Raw genomic sequence first — 19018 nt, forward strand, 5'->3', positions numbered from 1 at the left:
AAGCAGTGGCAGACAGGCGTACACACGAGACAGCTTTTCTAGAATTAGTGTGCCACCTTTTCCATGCCCCGCGTGTTCATATCTCCCTCAGTCTTCTTTTAAAGAACCGTCATCCATTTGCACCTCGAAAGGCGGGGTTTCGCACACTTAACTTTGAACGTCTCTTGCATTAGCCTTCCCGAGTAACGATACTTTGAGACTCCATTGCTCCATCCAGACTGTGTACACTTGCTTGACACCGCTTGAGGCTCCCTGGTACAATATGGTGGGTTAGAAAACGACCCTTTCAACACACCTAGTAGCTCTCCAGGCCACCCCAGACGGTGCTGGACCTCTGTGGCCAACAGAGACTAACGCCCTTGACTTTACCCGTTCATCCCCTCGCTGGGAGAAATCCTTCACTGGTCCCGCCCAATCCAGTCACGTGATAGAGACGCTAAGCCGAGTCTCTTCGGCCCAAGCCTCAACATCACTTCATCGCCACTCTCATCCGTTCTTACTGCCGACAAGCATTGCATGTGGAGACGGAGCATCCTTGGCGAAAGTCAGCAGCTGTCAGCCCTCCTTGCGCTCCGCCTAACATGGAAGTGCTCTCGGCCTGCACCGGCAATGCGGAGTACTCCCATAGGTGATTGGATGTTCGATCCCATCTGCCCATTTAGACATCTGGAGGCCAATGATGACCGAGCGATGCCTGTAGCATCGAGCATCGAGGGTCACTCGAAAGCGGAGAAGGTCCGGTCCACCTGCAGGCCTTTAGAATCCTAGCTCGCAGCATCTTCATCGCAAGCTGTTGGTCTGTGTGGTCGCATGCCCTCTTTCGCCTGATCAGAGAAGCCGAAGGTGTGGCCGGGAAAGACTCGGCTTAAGAGGATCGGCCTCTCCCGAGATGGCGTTGCCGGCGAATTGTTTTGAGGCTTATTACGAGAGAGGCTACAAGTAGCGTCGTGGTGGTTGGTGGTGTGGAGAGCAGCCGATGGAACCTGCCGTGGCGATGCTCCAAGCAGTCTAGCAAGTGGCTTCCAACGGGAAATACTTGACGACGGTTAGTAGTCCCGCAAGCAACAATCCTAGTCATCAAAAGACTAGATTGCCTACATAATAGAGAGTCAGGTGTTGAGGGGCAGTGAAGGACATTGGAGACCCTGCAGGCGTTGCCGACTTCCAGCGTGGCGTTCAACGGTCCGATGGGGTCCATGCATCGCTCCACTTGATGGCGTTGGACAAGTTTTAGTCCACCAGAAGCGGAAATCCGTCGTGCGGCGCTGACAAGGAAGATTCAAAAGGCGACCAGAGGGCAGGCGGGATTACTCGGTAGGGTGGCCCGCAGAAGGAAGCAAAGTCTTGCGTGAAATGAAGGACGAGACTTCAGCCGGCGACGACGCTGGGAGGCGCAAACTGCGGAGCATCACCGGGCTCGCTGCAATGGCAGCAATTACCCCGGGTTCTGACAACAGGCAGAATTGCGGAGAGCGGAGGAGCCAGCTGAATGGGGGGTGGTGGCGAGGATCGTGGCAATCCCCAGGGGGCGGGAGAAGTCGGTCTCTGGAGGTTCTTGGAGACGCGTAGGGATCGCGGGAAGACGCACCAGATGGAGAGGGGCGCAAAGGGCTGAACGTCAGCAGTGGAGCCGTGGTCGAGGCGACGCAGGGGCGGGGAGCAAGCGCTTCGATCGTCTCTGCTGGTGTTGCAGCCGTCGGCGTAGTGGGAGTGGTAGTTCATCATGGCGAGCTGCGTGCAAGCGGCGGGGCGCCGTGGCCTGCCCTGTGCCTTGGGGGATGCACCCGAACACGATGCAAACACCAAGCCAGATGAAAGAGAGCGAGAGAAAACGATGAGAGCGCATGGGAACTGGCCCGCGGCAGCCCGTCGACGACTTCACCCGCAATTCGGACCGGATGCCGCATTCGGCAGGGTGCGTATATCTGGGGCAGCCCTGCGCGCGGCACGCGGCGTGTGTCTGTCGCGTGTGCTGGACCGCCAACCAGGGCCAATGGCGGGCGCAGCGATAAGCGGCACGGGCTCATGGCGGTGAGCGGAGCCCAACGAGGGATGAGGGACGTCAGGACGGCCAGCGGATGGCCGTGGCCATGGCCCTGGCCATATACAAATCAATCCTCATGCCTCAACCCGCCCTCCCCGACCGCCCTCCCCTTGCCCGCACCGTGTGCTGTCCGACGTGCTCCCACGAGCGCTGCTGTCCTTGACTTGCCTTAAAGCCTTTGTGCTCCCCATGTAGCCGTTTGCACGCCGTCGCCGCCCCCCCTCGGCCTCAACACCACGCTCCGGCCCTCCACACCACATCTCTGCACTGCGCCCCTGATCTACGGACCTCCCACGGGCCCGTCCCAGGCGACCGCGACGACAGCGCGACGCTCGCCACTCACAGCCGCCCGACCGCACACCACTACCTTCCCGGCGCGCCTCAGAGCGACCACCACACCCTCCGCGCGCCCAGGTAGGGGGTCGACGGCAGCGTCAGCTGAGCCACCTCGCACACCCACGACGCTCGCGCAACCACCATGTCGGCGTAGATAGCGGGAACGTTGAGGAGGAAATGGATTTCACGGTAAGCCGCCCACGCGCCTGGGACTGCTAAGCTCCGCGTGGATGCGCACGCCATTCCCGCTGCACCCACGCCTCGACCACGCGCGCCGCCGTCCCGGGACATCGTGGCTGATCTCCGTCACAGATATCGCTGGCTCATTTCTGCGAGGTCCACGGCCCGACCCCGATTCTCTGCACGCAAATCTCCCCTCCCGACCCGTGCCAGACCTGCCACCACCCATGCGTCACGCCGCCATCCGACGAGCCGCCTCGGTCCGCCCACCCATACAACGCCCTATACGACAACGGCCACGGTTCCTTGGCCAGCCGGCTTCCGCAGCTGTCTTCGCCGTTCGAGACGCCGCCGACTAGCCCGACGTCCCCGAGGAGCAGACACAACCCGTACTTCCCCAGCGTGGCAAGCGGTACCGACTTCACCAGACGGTACAGCGGCAGTGTCGAGGACGAGAACGACTCCTGCGCCAACTGCACCTTTCTCGTCCCGAAGAATGTCAGCCAGCGTCTCCCGGACGGAGCACCTGGCAGTCCTTCGAAAGATGGGAGAGGAAAGAGCAGCAGTCCCGTGCTGCGAACCAACCAGCCAGTACTCGCGCGTGGCCCAGCTACGCCCCAGTCCGATGAATACAACAGCTCGCCAGAATCGTCTGACGCCGAGCAGTCCAAGTCCTCGACGGCTTCGCGCTCCAGCTTGCCCAACTCTTCCCCTTCTTCGCCCATGTATATGCCTCGCAACACCCACACCCATACGTTGACGTACCTCACGACCCACCAACCGACTTCCCCCTCGACCTTTTCTCTCCTGAGACGGTCATGTATCCGAACTTTGTCCTGCGAGATGCTCCCCTGTGGAAAGCCCTCTGGTCCCCTCTACTTCGGTGACCCAATAGTCGGATACACCATAGCCTACATCTTCCGCCTCCCCGATCCCCGTGCACGTGGCCAGAAACGGACGTACGCACTGATCGCCCTGGGCGGACGGGACAGCTGGCGGGTTGGCAAAGCCATGGTCAAAGTAACGGCTGTCTTCGAGAGCATCGCCAACCGCATCATCGCTATGGCCGACAAGGTCCTAGAGCGGGAATCGGCTGCATCGCCCTTCAACCAGCCATTGGCTTTCACCCGCCCTTCGACCGCTGTCGCTACTACACCGCCGCTACTCAGCACCTCGGCACAGTCCATGCCCGCCTTCCCGTCGCCACAGAAGGAGAAGCTGTCGTTCTCGACCGCCAGCTCACCCGCCACGCGCAACATCACGCCCGTCTCGTCATTCCTGTCTGCGAAGAAGGTTGATCCAGACGGCTATCCACGCGTGTCGCGTGACGTGATGCGTGCTAAGAGCCTGGCTGAGATTGTGGGCCGCGAAGACTTCTTCGTCGAGCTCCACGTGCGCTTCTGTACGCTCCTGTCGTCGCTCATCAAGGAATTCGGCACCTGATCTCGTGTTACTCGACATATGGGCAACACCACTCCTGTCTCACCAATATACGTTCCGCAACCCTGTTCGCTGTGTCCTAGAAGCACACCATTCCAGCGACTAGCTCCTCCTGTCCTCTACCACGTCTCCAACACTGTGTCTCTGTTGTACATCTCGGGTTCGGTTATGTCCTTGCCACGGCCGTGTCTTTTTGCAATTACTGTAGCGTTCTAGCGTTTCCTTTCGGTATCGGGATCCTCAACTGGCAGATGACTTCCCAGCTTGTCAACCAGCTTCGGATCTCAATTTCCCTACCCTGGTCTCTCGGTGTTGGTGGCTTTCTCGATTCGGCTTGTTCAGACCCCCCTTCCAGTTTCTCTTTTTTTTTTTTCAACTTCTTTAACAACTTCGTGCTTTTGAGATTCCCCAAATATACCGCACACACCCCACCTTATGATACCCCAGCTCCTTTCATTAGGTCCGGTCTTTCTTCTTTTCTTCTTCACTTTTTTCTTCCCCTCTTTGCTCTCTCTCTTTCTCTGTAGGGACGGCACTCTGGTCTGGAACGAATGGAACTGGGACGGGATTAGATTACGGGAAACGGAAACGGTGCTAACTAGCTAACGGAAAAGTACGCCACGCGATTGGGCAAGGGAACGAAAGCGGCGCGTGTGTCAAAGGAAAAATGCCGTGGAATTTCTTGTCTTGTGTTCTGTCCACAGGAGTTCGAATAGGGGTAATGAGCAAAGGCAGTTCTCCACAACCACGACAACTCTGCGTGTCGTTGTTGTCTGTAGATGCCACCGAGTACATAAATAAACATTGTAAACGTTTCTTCATTGATGGACTCTCTCACTCTCTCTCTCCGTTCTTGTGCTCGTGATCGTGATACGTGGGCGTCATTAACCGCCTCCATGGCCCACCCTTCTTACACCTACTTTGGTATGCCCCCTGAAGCGTGTTTTTCACTTCCGAACCCCAAACACATCCCCAACTCCCCCAACCTTCCCCTCCTCGACCAACTCCTCCAACAACGCCCGCACCTCCTCAACCCCATAGGGGAAACCCCCCGGCACCACCATCTTCAGCATCATCAGCACGCGCACCGGCGGCATATTGCCCTGGTTCGTCAGCATGCCCATGACAAACTGCCGGTACAGCGGCTTATTCTGCGCCAGCTGCTCCGTCGTCGACACCACGCCCGACGGCTGCAGTTCCGCCGCCGCAGCCGCCGCGGCCGCCGCCACAACAGCCGTCGAAGTGGTAGGGTTGCCCGCCGTGTCGGTGGCGGTGATGTCGGCGGCGGAGGGCTTGGGCAGGGTTTCGAGGATGGCGTAGACGTCCGGCCGCACTTCCTGCAGCACGCCCATGCCGACCCAGAAGACGAGCGCGTTGCGCACGAGGCCCTCGTCCATCTCGAGCAGTTCGACGAGCTGGGGGACGGCGCGTGCGACGCCCTCTTCGGCTTTCGAGTTTCGATTCTCGGCGGGCAGGGCCTGGAAGGCGTAGATGACGCTTGCTTGCCAGGTCTGCACTTCGGCGTCGACGGTGCGGTCGGTGAGGTGGAGCTCGACTTTGGCGCGGCCGAGCGAGGGGAGCCAGCGGAGCTTGCGCATGCCTTTGACGCGCTCGAAGCGTGCTTCGTACTCGCGTTGCAGCGTGGCGATGGGAGCGGGGACGTGGAATTCGTCTTCGCGGAGGGGGGGCCAGAAGAAGGAGGAGAGGATTTGCGCGTTGAGGGTATGTTCTGCTGGTGGTTGTTTGATGAGCGCCGCAACAGGGGTAGAAGGGGCCGGGTATCGGGCTTGTGCTGCTGCTGGAGTGCGAGGCTGGGCTTGGTTGTTTGCGGGCGTGTGAGGGCTGGGTGTTATGGGCAAGGGCATCGCGGACTCGTCGGGTTTCTTCTCCCCGTTGATCGAGGCGTTGATGCGATTGGATTCGAGTACGTCGCGGAGCATGACTTCACATGCTTGAAGCTTGTCGTCGCCGAGGCGGAGCTTGATCAGCTCGAGCAGGCGTGTCTCTTTCTCGTATTCTGGATCGTGTCCACGGAGGAGGTAGTCGCCTAGTATTTGCTTCAGCTCGTTGATGAAGTCCTCCCGATCGTACAGCGTCAGGAGGAACCAAATCACGTCTTCGACCTTAGATTTCCTATAGTCCGGGGACGCGTCCATCGGGTGCGGCTGCCAGTTCATGTCGCTCCAATTCAGGTCATCGTCCTGTTCCTGGGCAAACGATGCAATAGGTTTCTGCATTTCTGCAGCAATTTCATGTGAGATTTCACTTGTAGGGCCGAATTTGGCTGCATTTTCATCTTCGACGTCTGTGAGAAGACTGGAAATAACGATACGCGCGGTGTCCTCTCTCCCCTTTAGATATCGACGAATTGGACGAGCTGCGCGTTCCAGCAGCACTCCATTAGGTTCGAGCTCGTTGAAGGCGCGGATTACATAAATGTAAACATTGAGAATGAAGGTTGTGGTAGCACCGGCATGGAGCAACCGCCTCGAGACTTGTTGTGAGAAGCTATTAGAGAGATTAACCTTCGCTCCTGGCATCTTGAGGTATTCCTAACGATGTGGTTAGAAATGAAAGTGAAGGGCTCAGAATTGCTGAGGCCGGATTGAGGTATAACAAGACATGAGATAGTACCTTGATGTCCAGAATCGCACCCAGCGACTTGTCCCAATTGATGATAAAATCAAACAGATTTTCCACTCGCGCCCTTCCCAGTCTCCCAATGGCCATATCCTGCCACTGTTGGACATCGTTCGCCTGCACCGATTTGGGTTCATCTGCCAGAACCTCCATGACTTGCCGCACAAGAGGGCTGAATCCATCCTTTACCCACTGCCTTAGATGATTGATGATAGATTTCCGAGAGAACCAGTCCACTTTCATGTAATGGCTGACAATGAAGGAACCCATAAGCTTGTCCATGGCGTGAGCGAACGCCTTCTGCGCCTGCTCTCCCCCTAGTCCAACGTCTTGTAGGCCTCGAAGCAGCTGTAGTATGCCATTTCGTAGTTTCGGAACGTCGTCCAACGCATCACCACCAACGAAGCCTAGTCCGTTGTCCACATATACGCGGAAAAGACGACACCCTCCATTGTAAAGCACGTAGCTGAGGGTCTTCGAAAATCGTTGGGGTGGAAGAGCGTGTGCGAACAGTCCATGCAGATCTCGTTGGAACTTCCAGCTAGCAAATATGTGTTGGTCCTCGGCTGTGGTATCTAGTCGTATTGTACTCGAGGTTGTATTGGCGCTCTCGTGCTCTAAGATGGGGAGAATGTGGTTGTTGAAGGGTTGGAGGTATAGCTGCTGGACCTGCAGCAGTATTCGCTGGGTCTCCTCAAGGGCTTCCCACGCGTTCTGGCACGCGATTTCCTGAGTACGTTAGCTGTCGACCTTTTTCCGTAGTTTTTAAGGATGTACCCTACATTGTCCCATATCGACCGCAATGCCGGATGTACGTAGTTGACGAAATGTATCCTGACTTCGTTCGTGTACCAATCTACCTATATGTCCATCAGCTCTACTGGGGCCTTCGCTCCGTTCGGCGTACGCACCAAGCTTTCTTCTTTGCCCTCCTCGCCTTGCCCTTCGCCGACCAGCAAGTATTCCAGAGCCTCAACAACATCCTTCCCTTTATGTATATGTACAACTCTCGCGCTGAGGTGGCCTTCGTCGTGTGGCAATTTGGGTAGGCTCAGGAACCTGGTTGCTGTGCTCCACGCAAGGTTGCGTTTCACCTCGCGGTGTTGACTACCTGCACTCGCCCCACCAAAGGGCCCTCCAAATGATTGCCCGGGGGCTGTAAATCCAAGCTCGGGTGTAGCAATCGGCGTAGGTGTCGTATGCGAGAGTGCTGGTACTGGGAACACAGACGCGAAGACCAGACTCTGGTGGTCCATGGTGTGTAGTGGCAGCGGGGTGTTCGACGCGTCCTAGACAGAAAAGTAGGCGGAGGTATTGTCCCTACTTCACGTAAAATGGTAGGAGCAGCTTCGCATCACAGCAGCGGGACAGCGTGGGTGAAGCATCAACATGGTTGATTGAAGGAAGTTCATGATCTACAACTACATTTGTGAAGCTCCATGTAGGGCTGAATCCACGCAATCACGTGCATTCATTCATCAAGCCCCATCTAACTCCAAAAAAGCCCGAAGACTCTGAGACGCCCAACGACTCCAAAACCAACCCTAGACAATTACCTGAGTCGCCTGCGTGGTGAATAGAACGGAACCCAAAACACCGAAATCCTAGCAACGCTACAAACGGCCATGCCTAGCCTTGAATATGGCGACCTTGTCATCATAAAAGAGAATTTCTCGCAGCCTAAGTCTCGGCCCTTTCCTGTCATCCTGCAAGAAAGAGTCATCGCCATCAGAGTCGTCGTGCATGTCTTCAGACGCGTCAGACTCGGTCTCGTCGCCGTCGCCCGCGGCTCCGACCGGACCATCTAGGTCGTCGTCGTCTTCGTCTTCCGTTTCGTCTTCTTCATCCGACATCATTGCATCATTCGCCACGTAAGCGCCGCCCATGGCGCCTCCGGCCGGCCCATCAGTGCTGCTGGTGTTGCTCTCTTGGCGAAGATCGTAACTGGACGACTTGTTTTCCAGGATCTCAAAGCACTTGACAGATATTCCCATATAGCAAATCTCGATCTCTGGTCGCAAGTGAACGATATCCAGGACCTGCATGGCCAATTCTCGGGGTTCGATATTGTTCCCGTGAGCATGGTCGGCAATGAAAGGGATATAAAGCGAGCGGACATGGAGAATAAACGGTAGTCGCTGAAGGAAGAAATGCTGAAACTAGTTAGTACCTCGCCTATTGAAGGATATTTTATAGCCACGTACCCAATCTCTATAATCAATAGACACGGCCAACTCTCTTAAGCCGCTCATTCGACCACTTGTAATGAATGTTATAATTTCGCGATTCAGCATCCATCTCCTCCATCTTGAACTTGAACTTGTGTGTCCGTCTGGTCCTTTCTCGCTACTGTCTATCATCAATTTTTTGAGACTTCCTCGGTGCCTTCGTAATGCTCCTCGGTAGATAGTTTCGACTGTGACCGTCGATGAATACGATCGGCCTTCTTGGAGGAATAGAACTTCCAAACTGTTTGGCGCAAGAGTTTCCTTCAGGAAGGCAATCAGCGAAGGCGACACTGCGTTCGTGTGTATCTTTTTCAGATTCAAAGCGTAGTCGGAGCGGCCGAGATATGAAGACTTATAGGCCTTTGTGGGGTTTGAGTAGCTAGAACCTGAAATCGTTTGGGACCCTCGAGGAGAAAAGGTACGCCGCAGAGACTTCCACAACTGCTCATGATTATGGCAGTGCAACAACGTCAATGTTGTAAGCAAAGACCAGTCAAAAGCTTTCAGCAAGACTGTCACCGATAGAGGAACACGCTCAAGCTCGAGAGTATCTAATCGCAACTTGCCGTTGAGAAGTGGGCCGTGTGTTTCTTCGAGATTCATGATCGTCGAGCTGTTGGCAGCTATGGTAGGGCTAGGGTCTGGCATAGCTGGCTCTGCTATATTGCTAGACGGGTGTGATTCCGTGGGAGCAGTAGCAGGCCCAGTGATCGCGTCCTCAAGTACACTGTTAGCTGGAAGCATGTTTTGTTCCTCGATGGGCGGTATGGATCCATTGCCGACTAGGCTGACACCCTCCTGAGCAGATAGTTCTTCTAGGGCGCCATCCCCGTGCTCTGATTCTAGCTCCATATCTCGCTCCGGTCCAGCAATCTGCTCGTTCACAGGAGCGTTGGACTCGCTGGATGTTTTGACAGGCTCTGGAACTGCGACTGGACGCTCCGGAGACACGTGCGGTTTAACTGCTTTGGCCACTATTTCGTCGTTGTGTCGCATATTGTAGACCCGTCCGACAAGAGTACCCAGTACCCCTCCAAGGCGTTTCTCGCTAATGGAGCTGGCTGCAGTCCAAGTTGTACTGTAATCCACTTGTTGTATGCCGTCTCCATCCCATGCCGTTACCCAGTCTCGTTGTTGAGCATGACGTGCTATGCCGATCCGTAGCTCCCGTAGGCCCCTCTGTGATCGAGCGATCAATATCGCCATTTCATCAAGATACGGGAGCTCGTCGATGTCCAATACGCTCAGACTCTTGAGTGGAGGAATAACGGAGAACGTGGGATTCTCGACCCTGTCGATTGCAGCAGCCGAGGAAGAGGAATAATGTACCGGAACCACAATAGGAGCCTGTGTCGCACCCGCCCCACTAGGGTGAGCCGTATTCGGTGGTGGTGGCACATTGTTGAGCATCATAGGCGGGGGCGGTATAGGACTCGGGGAGTCGCCTGTGTTGTCATGCCATCGTATCCATAATCGCTCGAGCCGGCAATCCTCGCCATCTGTTCGGTCAGCTAGGGAAGACAATGCGAGCCATACATCCCTCAAAACCCCAGTGGGCATATCCCACACAAAGGTCTCCAGGTTCTTCATGCGAGCCACAGCAAGAGCTACAAGCGTGCCAAGCATCTTCCCGCCTTCTTTCGCAATCATGTACTCCTGCACCCAAGCGTGTGGCCCATTCCCCAAGGAAAACTTTTTGGTAAACTGAGCGTAGTAATTTCCACGGCGGCGCTTGGTAAGCGGGAAGGGGGTCTGTTGCGCGCTGCGAGCCATGTGGGTAGTCGAGACGTGAGAACCGCAGTTTTGGCAGTTGTTTTGGTGTGGCGCTTCTCCAAATATTTCTTCGGCCATAACGAGGGTCGCTAGTCCGTATGTTAGGGCATCGACGCCGGTTCTGGGCTCTGTTTGTGTACTCTCATCTGGCCAAACAATGTCGAATCTCGAGTAGATGCAGGGTATCGTAAGACTGTGAAGGGCGGAATGGCAAAGCGCAAGCGAAGTCAGATCGTTGGTGTGTGGGAGCTACAACCACCAATCTATTAGCCTTTCGAACGAGGACATAATGCGCGATGTTATATATACCTGGTAAATGATCTCCTTGAGAATATCGACTGGAAGATCCAGTAGCCGCAACGGCCCCTTCCTTGCAACATCTGTCCATTCTTTCTCTTTACCTTTCAGCAGCTTCGATAAAGTTTGCTTCGCAGAGTGGTCGTCGACCTGTGGAAGGTCCCTCAAGGGCGCATCGGAGGTTGTGCATTGTTCAAGCTCCTCGTCGGCAACCTTTGGGGACAGTTGCACGTCTTCCGGGGATGGAGGAGCAGAGCTGGCCAGATCATCGTCGTAGGCAACGGGTGTGTTTGCGCCGCTCGACCTGGAGGACCGTGGCGTGCTAGGTGGTGAGGATTCGGATGCCATGTTGTTTCAACGACCTGAACTCCTCGCAGTTGGCGGGAACGCAGGAACCCTCATGAGGAGAGCAAGAAGAAGCGGGTCACGGCGAGGAATAGAGATGTAGCTCCGAGCGCTTGCAGTGTAGGTGTTGTGTTGGGCTTGAGTTGGGTGAGAGGTCGCGTAGAGGGTTGGACGTCGGGCGGAGATTCCCGCTGCCCCAAAAATGCACAGCATCGCTGCGATATGATTGGTCCCGTATATTGCCTACTTTTCTTACAAGAGGTACCACCCAGCGCCACGTCTGAGGCCTGCGGCCTTCCAAGGCTTCAAAGTCGGGGCTCAACATCCATCACTCCGATTCCCAGGCTTGCAGATGTAGTGTCTTTTACAAGTTACTATGCTTCGCCATTTCACTGCTTCACTAACGTTGACGTCACATCAAATCCCATCCATAGACCGAGAAGCCAGTCAATTAGCGGGTGCTCTCTCTCAACCACATGAAGCTGCTCTTTTCGGTTGGTAACTTGCAATAGCAAGTTCAAGAGGCAATGCCGCCACCATAAACCTCCGTGTTCCCGTATATCGCCTCTCTCGGAACGCCCAGGGAAGTCAGTACGAGAAGCACAATGACAAATCTGCAACCCATTCTAGCAGCGGGCGCCCAGATCAGCTCGTAAACGGCAAGGTTGTCTGCCCTCGGTCTGGGTCGCTCATCCTGCTCAGCTGTTAGCTTTGAACTGAATAGCTCACTCAAGAATCAACTCACTTGATGATGCGGACATCCTCCTGGATGGAGACGCTTCCCATGGCTTGAGGAGTAATCAGGATGAATTGACGACCAACGGCGCGACGTGCGGCCTCAATCTAACGGTAGATTATGTGAGCGGTCTCTTTCGGCCCAATAAAGCTCTTGACAACAGACGAGAGCTTGCTTACCATCATCTTCATGCTAATATCCCGGTTGACGCTGTCCATGAAAACATCACTAGTTCCATGTTAGCCGGCCCATTCAAGTTTTGTAGATATGATCACTCTTACAATTCATCCAAGCATCGTATAGGCGAGCCCATCGCATCCCACAGTGCAAGAAGCAGGCATATCGTTGAGAATGACTTCTCGCCGCCCGATAGCGTCTGCGTCTGCCGTCCTCTTTCGTCGCTCTTGGTAATATCAGGCTCCACCTATAGCAGCGTTAGGCCTATGACTTTGATACACAAGATTGAATTAAGAAAGAGGCTTACCTTGATATCCAGAGTCTTGTGTATAGCGCTGATCTCGAGAGATCCCCGGAAACTACGTTCGCTGAGCAGGTAAGTAAAGGTGATACGCGCACCAGCTTGAATATAGCGCCTGAATTTCCCCCATCGGTCCCGGCGGTCTATTAAAGCCTCCTTGAGTATTGACATCAATTCGAGGCTACGATCCTTGAGTCCCTTGGCCTCTTTGTGAGCGGCATTGGCTTCAATTTCAGCATGCACAAGTTCTTCCTTTGTTGCCCCGAGCCTTGACTCATTAGCTAGATTGATATTTCGGAAAAGTGAACTCACCTGGCCTCGCTGTTCTTCAAGTCTTTTATGAGCCTTTCCCTTTTCCTTTCCAAACCCTCGTAAGTTTCACCTGGAGGAACTGGAATACGAAGGCAGACTTCCGTGGCCTTGCTCGTATACTCCTCGACAATATTTGCCTGCTCTTGGCGCCCTCCGATAAGCTGCGCCTTTTCCCCTTCTGCGAACCTGAAGGACTCTATAGCGAGATTCTTTTGCTGCAACGCAACTTCTCTTGCCTGCTCTAGCCTTTGGAGCTTCTTTGACGTTTTGGTGATCCTTGCCTCAACCTCTTTTTCTTCCAGCTCCAGGGATCTATACTCTTTCTCCGCAGTTTCCTCTTCAGTCTTGTCTTCAGCTCTGGCATCTTGCGCATCTTGGAAAGACGCTTCAAGGGCTTCTTTTTCTGCTTCCTTTTCTCGAAGCAGCTTCTCATAGTCTTTGAGCTTTCCTGCTTGGGGAGTCTCCGCCTCGAGTTCGTCTCTCAAACGATCAGAAAGTTCATCGGCACGTTGATGTTGGACTCTCAACTGATTTTCAACGGTTGTGTAACTCTCGATAGCTTTGTTGCATTGCGCTACCTTCCCTTGAACGGCCTTCTCCTGCGCCTCTATGCCCTTCAATTCTTGCTGGAGCTGGGCCAAGTTCTCCTTTTCAAAGCTAGACGTGTGTGAGTAACGACTTGTTGCAAAGATCCAGCTGACTTACCCGAGCTGAGATTCTTGGTCTGTTTGCATACGAACTTGTCCGTTCCAAGGGTGAATTGGTCCCAGCTTTGGAGCTCCACCTGAAGTCAGCTGGAAAAGATGGCCAGCTCCCCTCCTCTGATCGGACATCGCAAAAACCTGCCTCACGTTCTGAGGGCGAACGTCGGCTGATATGAAATTGAAGGCTGTGGTGCGATTCTTGATGAGCACGGTCTGATCAATTGCCTGGCCGATAATCATTTGGTTGCGAACAAGATCGTTGTCGATCTAGGTGCGATTAGTGAAGACTTGGTATGGCGACCTCGAGTCCTACCTTCAGCACTCTCATCCAGGTCTCCAGCTCCGGACTTGGCTCTTTATTCGACGTGTCCAACGGTCTTGGGTTACCTATAAGAATGTTCGCCACGCTAGAAAGTCAGCGTATTCAACAAGGCTCAAGGCAAGTCACTGACCATCTCGTCTTCTTCATTAATTCAGAGAGGATGCTTTCGTCGGCTTTGTTTGTCACGACGAACGAGTTAAGGGATGGTCCAGCTTGCTTCTCGAGGATTGAAGACCATTCAGGTTTTAGAAGGCGAACATGCCTACCCATCGGTCCCACAGGAGCAGTTCTGAATCCTCGCTCAGCCTCAATAGCGCGTAGTAAGCTGGGTAGATTAGGGTCATAGCCAGCAGTCCAGTGCCCTTGGCCAGATTGCATATTTCGGATGAGCGTCTGTTTTTGTTGAATCTGCTCCTTCTTTTGCGCTTTGGTTGGCCTGAAATCGTCCATCTCCTTTCTAGCCTTCTGAAGGTTTTGGACAACGGTCGTACGCGTTTCTCTATGAGACTCCAGGGATGCTTTGGCCTGCGCCAACTTGGATTGTGCTTCTTCAATATCGGCGAGCTTCTGGGCGTGTTGACCACCGTCTGCTTGTTCCTGTCGATGACGCTCCTCTCGAATCAGCGTAGTGTATTTCCTTATTGCTGCTTCTGAAGCCTTTATCTCGCTATAGATATTGCGTTCTTGTACCTATGTCTCATCAGCAATGCGAAACGATATTGAGTGAGTGTCATACTATGGTGTCCGCAAGTTTCTCTTTCTTCGCATCAAGCGTCTCCTTGGCGGCGGTACGTCGAGCCTGAACAGGAGCTATGCTGTCTTGAAGTGCCTTCAAAGATTCCCTGGCAGTTTCGCGTGCTTCGTTGGCGGTATCGTACCTTCCCGAGGCCTCCTCAGACTGTGTTCTCCTGTCATTGATCATTTCGTCCTTGTCTTGAATTAACTTGTCCAGTTCGGCAAGGCGCTATGCAAGTTGTTAGTACTAGTACATTGCCATGAGAATCAAACGTACATCTTCTTGATCGATCACTTGGGCCCATGCCATCTGCATGACCAAATTATGTATCTTCTCATGGAGACCATCCAGTTGCTGCGCTTGCCTTTTTTTGGCTGCAGCTTCATCGAATGCCTTCTTGCGGATCTGGACAGTCTCCTCTAAAAGATCATGTTTGCTCTCCACGGCATTGATGGTGTCTGATAGCAATTTGTAATCGTTATCCAAAGCCTCCAACTGAGTCCCCTTGAGAAAGAACTTGTACTTGTCTTTTGCGTTGGAATGGTTCAAGAACTGTCGAGCCATGTCTTGTGTGAGTACGTTCATCGGATTATCCAATTGGAGACAGAATGCATCAAGGATATCATCCAAGTCGGCTTTCTTCGTCGAGACAGTCTTGTCATTGGTGTTCTTGATTTTATAGCTGTTGGACCCTGTCTTTGAGAATTGTCGTTCGACGATAATCGATTTTCCGTAGATCTCGGGCTTGTAGGCAGCGGAGCCTTGATTCTTGATACGTACACTGAGAAGAGCAGCACTATCAATGCGTTAGGACATTTCCATATGCCTCTGGTGCTCAGCTTACTCTCGGCCTTCTTTGATGAAACTCTTCAAACTTTGACCCCGATTGGTCGCGGTAGCCTTTCCTCCGAGACACAGAGTGATGGCAGTGAGGACAGCGCTCTTGCCGCTGCCATTGTGCCCGATAATAAAATTGATGAGGGGACCGAGTTTGACCGTAAGTCGATCATGACACATGAAGTTTGTGCACTTCACTTCTTCAATCACGCCGTTGTCGGCCGGGTCGTTCACCTTGCCGTCCTGCAGTCGTTCTCTGTGTTTTTCAAATCGCTGTTGTATGATCTGGGTGGAGTGCTGGTCGTCGATTTCCTGGTATTGCAAGTCCTCGAAACCGCCATCGCGAGCGGTCTCCCAATCCTCCACAGGGCCTTGTGGACTTTCTTTGGTAAGATGAACCTCTTCTGAAACGTAGGACATTGCTGCGTCAGATTCTTCATCTTCGCTAGCTGGTGATAAACGCGGTCGCTTGCCCTGCAATACGGTCAGACAGGCAATTCAGGGAATGGGGAATATGTGCATCTCCTACCGAGCCCCTTCGCAAACCCGCGGCATTAGTTCCAGAGGCTTCTCCATTCTCAGTACGCGACCGTGGGCGCTTGGAAGGCCGCATGGGAGCCATGGTAGGCGGTGGTGTGGTAAGGCTGGGTTTGTCGCGAGGGGCAGAGGAGGTCGTCGCGTCGCGAAAGGCACACGGCCTTCACAGAGCAAAGCTAAAGTGAGGCGTGGTCCCGTGACCGTCACTCAAATATCTCCGGTCAAACATTCACGCGGAGGTCTCTGCAGCCAAGGCTTTCATGAGTCAATCTCTGGACCAGAAGGCAGCTATATCGTACATTCACCACACCATAGCCTCCTCAATCCTTCTTCTCTTGCCCGCCTTCCGCCTCCCGCTTTACCAGAATGCGGTCCACCAGGCCAAAGTCCAGCGCTTCCTGCGCATCCATGTAGTAATCGCGCTCCATGAACTTCTCAATCTCGTCTAACGTCCGTGGCTTTGTTAGATGCCGCTGGTATATCATGTCGAGCTTCTTCCTGACCCGCAGAATCTCTTTGGCGTGAATGGCAATGTCCGACGCCTGCCCTGAGTATCCTCCGGAAGGTTGATGGATCATGATCGAACTGTTTGGAAGGCAGAACCGATTTCCGGGAGCTCCACCACAAAGGAGGAGGGACCCCATGCTGGCCGCATGTCCCATACAAATGGTAGTTACTGGGCATCTAATGTAGGTCATTGTGTCGTAAATAGCGAGACCTGCGCTTTATTTTAGCAGTCATTCTGGAGATCGTTGTAGTGGCTTCCACATACCAGCTGTCACAGATCCGCCGGGCGAGTTTATGTAGAGACTTATCGGCTTCTCAGGGTTGTCGGCTTCGAGGAAGAGTAGTTGGGCCACGATGGAGGCTGAAGTGTCGTCGTCGACTGTACCATTGAGGCATACTATCCGCTCCTACCATGGGATCAGTAACATGTATAGAAGCATAAGAGGTATACACACACCTTCAGAAGCCTCGAATAGATGTCGTCTTGTGGATAATTAGCATCGAGGTCATGCCAGAGATAGAGAACAACGCACATGTGTGCCAACCGCCTCCCTAGTCCATTAGCTTAAGCTAGATTCATGCGATGAGAGCACTCACAATGGTCTCTGTAACGTAGGGTGTTGGTGACCAAGCTTGCGGAGCGCTCTTCTTGGGGGGAAACGATGGGGCACCCGGCGGCATGGAGAAGAACGAGCGAGCTCCATGCCGAGCTGGAACTCGTAGAGCTGAGTTAGAAAAGGCGCCCTTCAGTATTCGCGACATGATTGTGGTTGTAGAATACTGGGTGTCTCGAAGTTGCAGCTCGAAGAAGCATCGAACAAAGTGCCAAGACACCGCTAATTCCTCCAACTCTCGCGGTCCTTGCTCCTCTAGACTTCGCCCTTCCATATATGTCCCTGATGAGAATCTCTCTGCCGCATGGGCGTCCTCGTTTCAGAGCAATTATCTGGCAAGCGCATCATAGACAGTTCCGCCGAAAGGCTTCCTCCGCCGCGAAGGAAAGCCCGGAATCTCTCGAACCACTCGTCCAAGATGTCCACCTCCGAAAAGCGAGCAATCGCCCTCTTCCAATACCCCCGGTGCTCAAGCCCATGGCTGCTTCAATCAAGCCGCCATGGAAAGAGCCCAAGCCAGATCCCGACCTAAATAATCTCACTCCTTTTCAAAAGAAGCTCTACCAAAATCCGTATGGTCCGCGCAACCCGCTCTGTCCTAATTCCCCCCGTTGCTGACCCTCAAACGCATAGCTCATGCACTCGCGACGCCCGTTAGACTCTGCTCCGCTACGCTCTTGCGACTGCCATCAGATCTCCTACTCTCAATGCAAGTTAAACTGCATCCTACCACCGAGGCGCCATGGCTTGTTCCCGCAGCCCTTGCCTCCAAGTCCAATAATCACGGCGTACCAGTACGATACTTGGCCCAGGAATCAATGATATTATACCTTACTCGCAACAAAAGAGAGCCCTGGAAATACACTCTTCCCCTCCGAATCGTCGAAAATCTCGGCTCCGCAATTAAGAAATTAGTCTGGCGTGAAGACATGCCTGCTTTGCTCCTGTCTATTCTTCGGAAACAACTAGTGGCCAACCTTCGATGGTTTTTTGGCAAAACATCAAATCACTTAGTTCCATGTGAAAGCCAGAGCCCAACCGATGTCGACCACATTGACGATGTCTCTTGCATTCTGTGCCTTCGTACTTTGACAACTGGGGTGGACCATCTCCATACCGAGCTGACACAAATCGTGCTGAAGGCTGAACAGAGTGCAGACAAGATCTCCAAGAGACACCGGCAGACGTACGACACCAGTAAAACGAGTTCTGATCCACCTCCGCACGTTCCTCGTCTGAAGCCTAGCCTACGATTCCCCCCGCTTCACTTCCCTACGGCTGTCTGGAGAGGTAGACGTGTTCCAGTTTACAGTCTTATTGACCTACTCGGCGAAGAGCATCTAGCTGAGCTCATAAAGGACACGAAGTTCCAGGATGAGAAAAATGTCGTAGTCATGAGAGAATCTCGAATTGCAGTCTCGGCGCAAATTAAGTTAATGCAACTCCAAGCGTACTTAGCGAAGCCTATGCCTTGACAGGATCATTGGAAAAGGCAAAGACAGAATCGGGCCTCGCTCATTTATTCACATGCCAGGGGAGCAGCTTTGGGGAAACTAATGATACTCCGATGCAGCATTTCGCGTCATGTATAAACTCCATCGAGTTCTGATCGTTGCCTGTGGAACAGACACCACAAAACAGCGTGCAGTTGGGCTGAGATGGTCAGAGCGAATTCACAAAGCCTATCCCTTAACCCGTCGAGGCGCAACGCTCGGGCTAACGCCAAGCGAACATCATTCTGGCAGCTGGCGTAGGAAGGGCAAAGGATCAGTGAGGAAAGCATCAGTTGTATTGAGGTGCTAATGAGTGGCTATATAGTGAAGAGAGACCAGGGGTTGCAGGCAGCAACGGTGACAAAACAACAGGTGAACCCTGTCCAGCTGAGAAGTGAACCCTGTACAGCTGAGACGCGTAGACAGACGTGCGTAGGAGCATTCTAACTGGCTGCCACA

General features: G+C 53.7%; 6 protein-coding genes across 6 annotated transcripts; 2 read left to right on the forward strand and 4 right to left on the reverse strand.

Moving 5' to 3' along the window:
* Positions 1 to 2431: 2431 nt before the first annotated feature.
* BDZ99DRAFT_160714 (uncharacterized protein) lies at positions 2432 to 4127 on the forward strand. Its single transcript, XM_033712861.1, has 2 exons — positions 2432 to 2569; positions 2693 to 4127. Exons 1-2 carry the CDS (start codon positions 2558 to 2560, stop codon positions 4001 to 4003), a joined length of 1323 nt encoding a protein of 440 aa, XP_033570665.1. The 5' UTR covers positions 2432 to 2557; the 3' UTR covers positions 4004 to 4127.
* A 340-nt stretch (positions 4128 to 4467) lies between these two features.
* Positions 4468 to 7942, reverse strand: BDZ99DRAFT_452733 (uncharacterized protein). The gene is made up of 4 exons (XM_033718292.1): positions 7552 to 7942; positions 7423 to 7500; positions 6635 to 7369; positions 4468 to 6552 (listed from the first exon to the last, which is right to left on the reverse strand). The coding sequence occupies exons 1-4, from the start codon at positions 7894 to 7896 to the stop codon at positions 4948 to 4950; spliced, it is 2763 nt and encodes a 920-aa protein (XP_033570666.1). The 5' UTR covers positions 7897 to 7942; the 3' UTR covers positions 4468 to 4947.
* An 89-nt stretch (positions 7943 to 8031) lies between these two features.
* BDZ99DRAFT_502937 (uncharacterized protein) lies at positions 8032 to 11362 on the reverse strand. The gene is made up of 3 exons (XM_033723931.1): positions 10951 to 11362; positions 8845 to 10890; positions 8032 to 8793 (listed from the first exon to the last, which is right to left on the reverse strand). The coding sequence occupies exons 1-3, from the start codon at positions 11284 to 11286 to the stop codon at positions 8254 to 8256; spliced, it is 2922 nt and encodes a 973-aa protein (XP_033570667.1). The 5' UTR covers positions 11287 to 11362; the 3' UTR covers positions 8032 to 8253.
* A 3027-nt stretch (positions 11363 to 14389) lies between these two features.
* Positions 14390 to 16064, reverse strand: BDZ99DRAFT_160781 (P-loop containing nucleoside triphosphate hydrolase protein). Its single transcript, XM_033712862.1, has 5 exons — positions 15938 to 16064; positions 15416 to 15882; positions 14848 to 15367; positions 14572 to 14799; positions 14390 to 14518 (listed from the first exon to the last, which is right to left on the reverse strand). The coding sequence occupies exons 1-5, from the start codon at positions 16028 to 16030 to the stop codon at positions 14495 to 14497; spliced, it is 1332 nt and encodes a 443-aa protein (XP_033570668.1). The 5' UTR covers positions 16031 to 16064; the 3' UTR covers positions 14390 to 14494.
* Positions 16065 to 16128: 64 nt separating this feature from the next.
* On the reverse strand, positions 16129 to 17257 carry BDZ99DRAFT_452743 (ATP-dependent Clp endopeptidase, proteolytic subunit ClpP). Its single transcript, XM_033718293.1, has 5 exons — positions 17050 to 17257; positions 16986 to 17004; positions 16910 to 16935; positions 16718 to 16859; positions 16129 to 16663 (listed from the first exon to the last, which is right to left on the reverse strand). The coding sequence occupies exons 1-5, from the start codon at positions 17212 to 17214 to the stop codon at positions 16266 to 16268; spliced, it is 750 nt and encodes a 249-aa protein (XP_033570669.1). The 5' UTR covers positions 17215 to 17257; the 3' UTR covers positions 16129 to 16265.
* An 82-nt stretch (positions 17258 to 17339) lies between these two features.
* Positions 17340 to 19018, forward strand: BDZ99DRAFT_452746 (uncharacterized protein; the record flags this gene model as incomplete). Its single annotated transcript, XM_033718294.1, has 2 exons — positions 17340 to 17643; positions 17700 to 19018. 2 exons carry the CDS (start codon positions 17343 to 17345, stop codon positions 18539 to 18541), a joined length of 1143 nt encoding a protein of 380 aa, XP_033570670.1. The 3' UTR covers positions 18542 to 19018.

This window comes from Mytilinidion resinicola, assembly GCF_010093595.1.
Source record: "Mytilinidion resinicola strain CBS 304.34 unplaced genomic scaffold BDZ99scaffold_25, whole genome shotgun sequence".
Classification (NCBI taxonomy): Eukaryota; Fungi; Ascomycota; class Dothideomycetes; order Mytilinidiales; family Mytilinidiaceae; genus Mytilinidion; species Mytilinidion resinicola.

Excerpts from the sequence above, each read along its gene's own strand:
- BDZ99DRAFT_452743 (XM_033718293.1), bottom strand. The coding sequence starts at position 17,214 with ATGTCGCGAATACTGAAGGGCGCCTTTTCTAACTCAGCTCTACGAGTT. Across the intron at positions 16,860-16,909 it reads TCTATTCGAGGCTTCTGAAG|GAGCGGATAGTATGCCTCAA; the intron begins GTGTGTGTATAC and ends ATCCCATGGTAG. Across the intron at positions 16,664-16,717 it reads CGGCGGATCTGTGACAGCTG|GTCTCGCTATTTACGACACA; the intron begins GTATGTGGAAGC and ends AATAAAGCGCAG.
- BDZ99DRAFT_452733 (XM_033718292.1), bottom strand. The coding sequence starts at position 7,896 with ATGGACCACCAGAGTCTGGTCTTCGCGTCTGTGTTCCCAGTACCAGCA. Across the intron at positions 7,501-7,551 it reads AGGGCAAAGAAGAAAGCTTG|GTAGATTGGTACACGAACGA; the intron begins GTGCGTACGCCG and ends ATGGACATATAG. Across the intron at positions 6,553-6,634 it reads GTGCGATTCTGGACATCAAG|GAATACCTCAAGATGCCAGG; the intron begins GTACTATCTCAT and ends CCACATCGTTAG.
- BDZ99DRAFT_502937 (XM_033723931.1), bottom strand. The coding sequence starts at position 11,286 with ATGGCATCCGAATCCTCACCACCTAGCACGCCACGGTCCTCCAGGTCG. Across the intron at positions 10,891-10,950 it reads TCAAGGAGATCATTTACCAG|CTCCCACACACCAACGATCT; the intron begins GTATATATAACA and ends TGGTGGTTGTAG. Across the intron at positions 8,794-8,844 it reads CTATTGATTATAGAGATTGG|CATTTCTTCCTTCAGCGACT; the intron begins GTACGTGGCTAT and ends AACTAGTTTCAG.
- BDZ99DRAFT_160781 (XM_033712862.1), bottom strand. The coding sequence starts at position 16,030 with ATGGCTCCCATGCGGCCTTCCAAGCGCCCACGGTCGCGTACTGAGAAT. Across the intron at positions 14,800-14,847 it reads AAGTGATCGATCAAGAAGAT|CGCCTTGCCGAACTGGACAA; the intron begins GTACGTTTGATT and ends CAACTTGCATAG. Across the intron at positions 14,519-14,571 it reads AGAAACTTGCGGACACCATA|AACGCAATATCTATAGCGAG; the intron begins GTATGACACTCA and ends CATAGGTACAAG.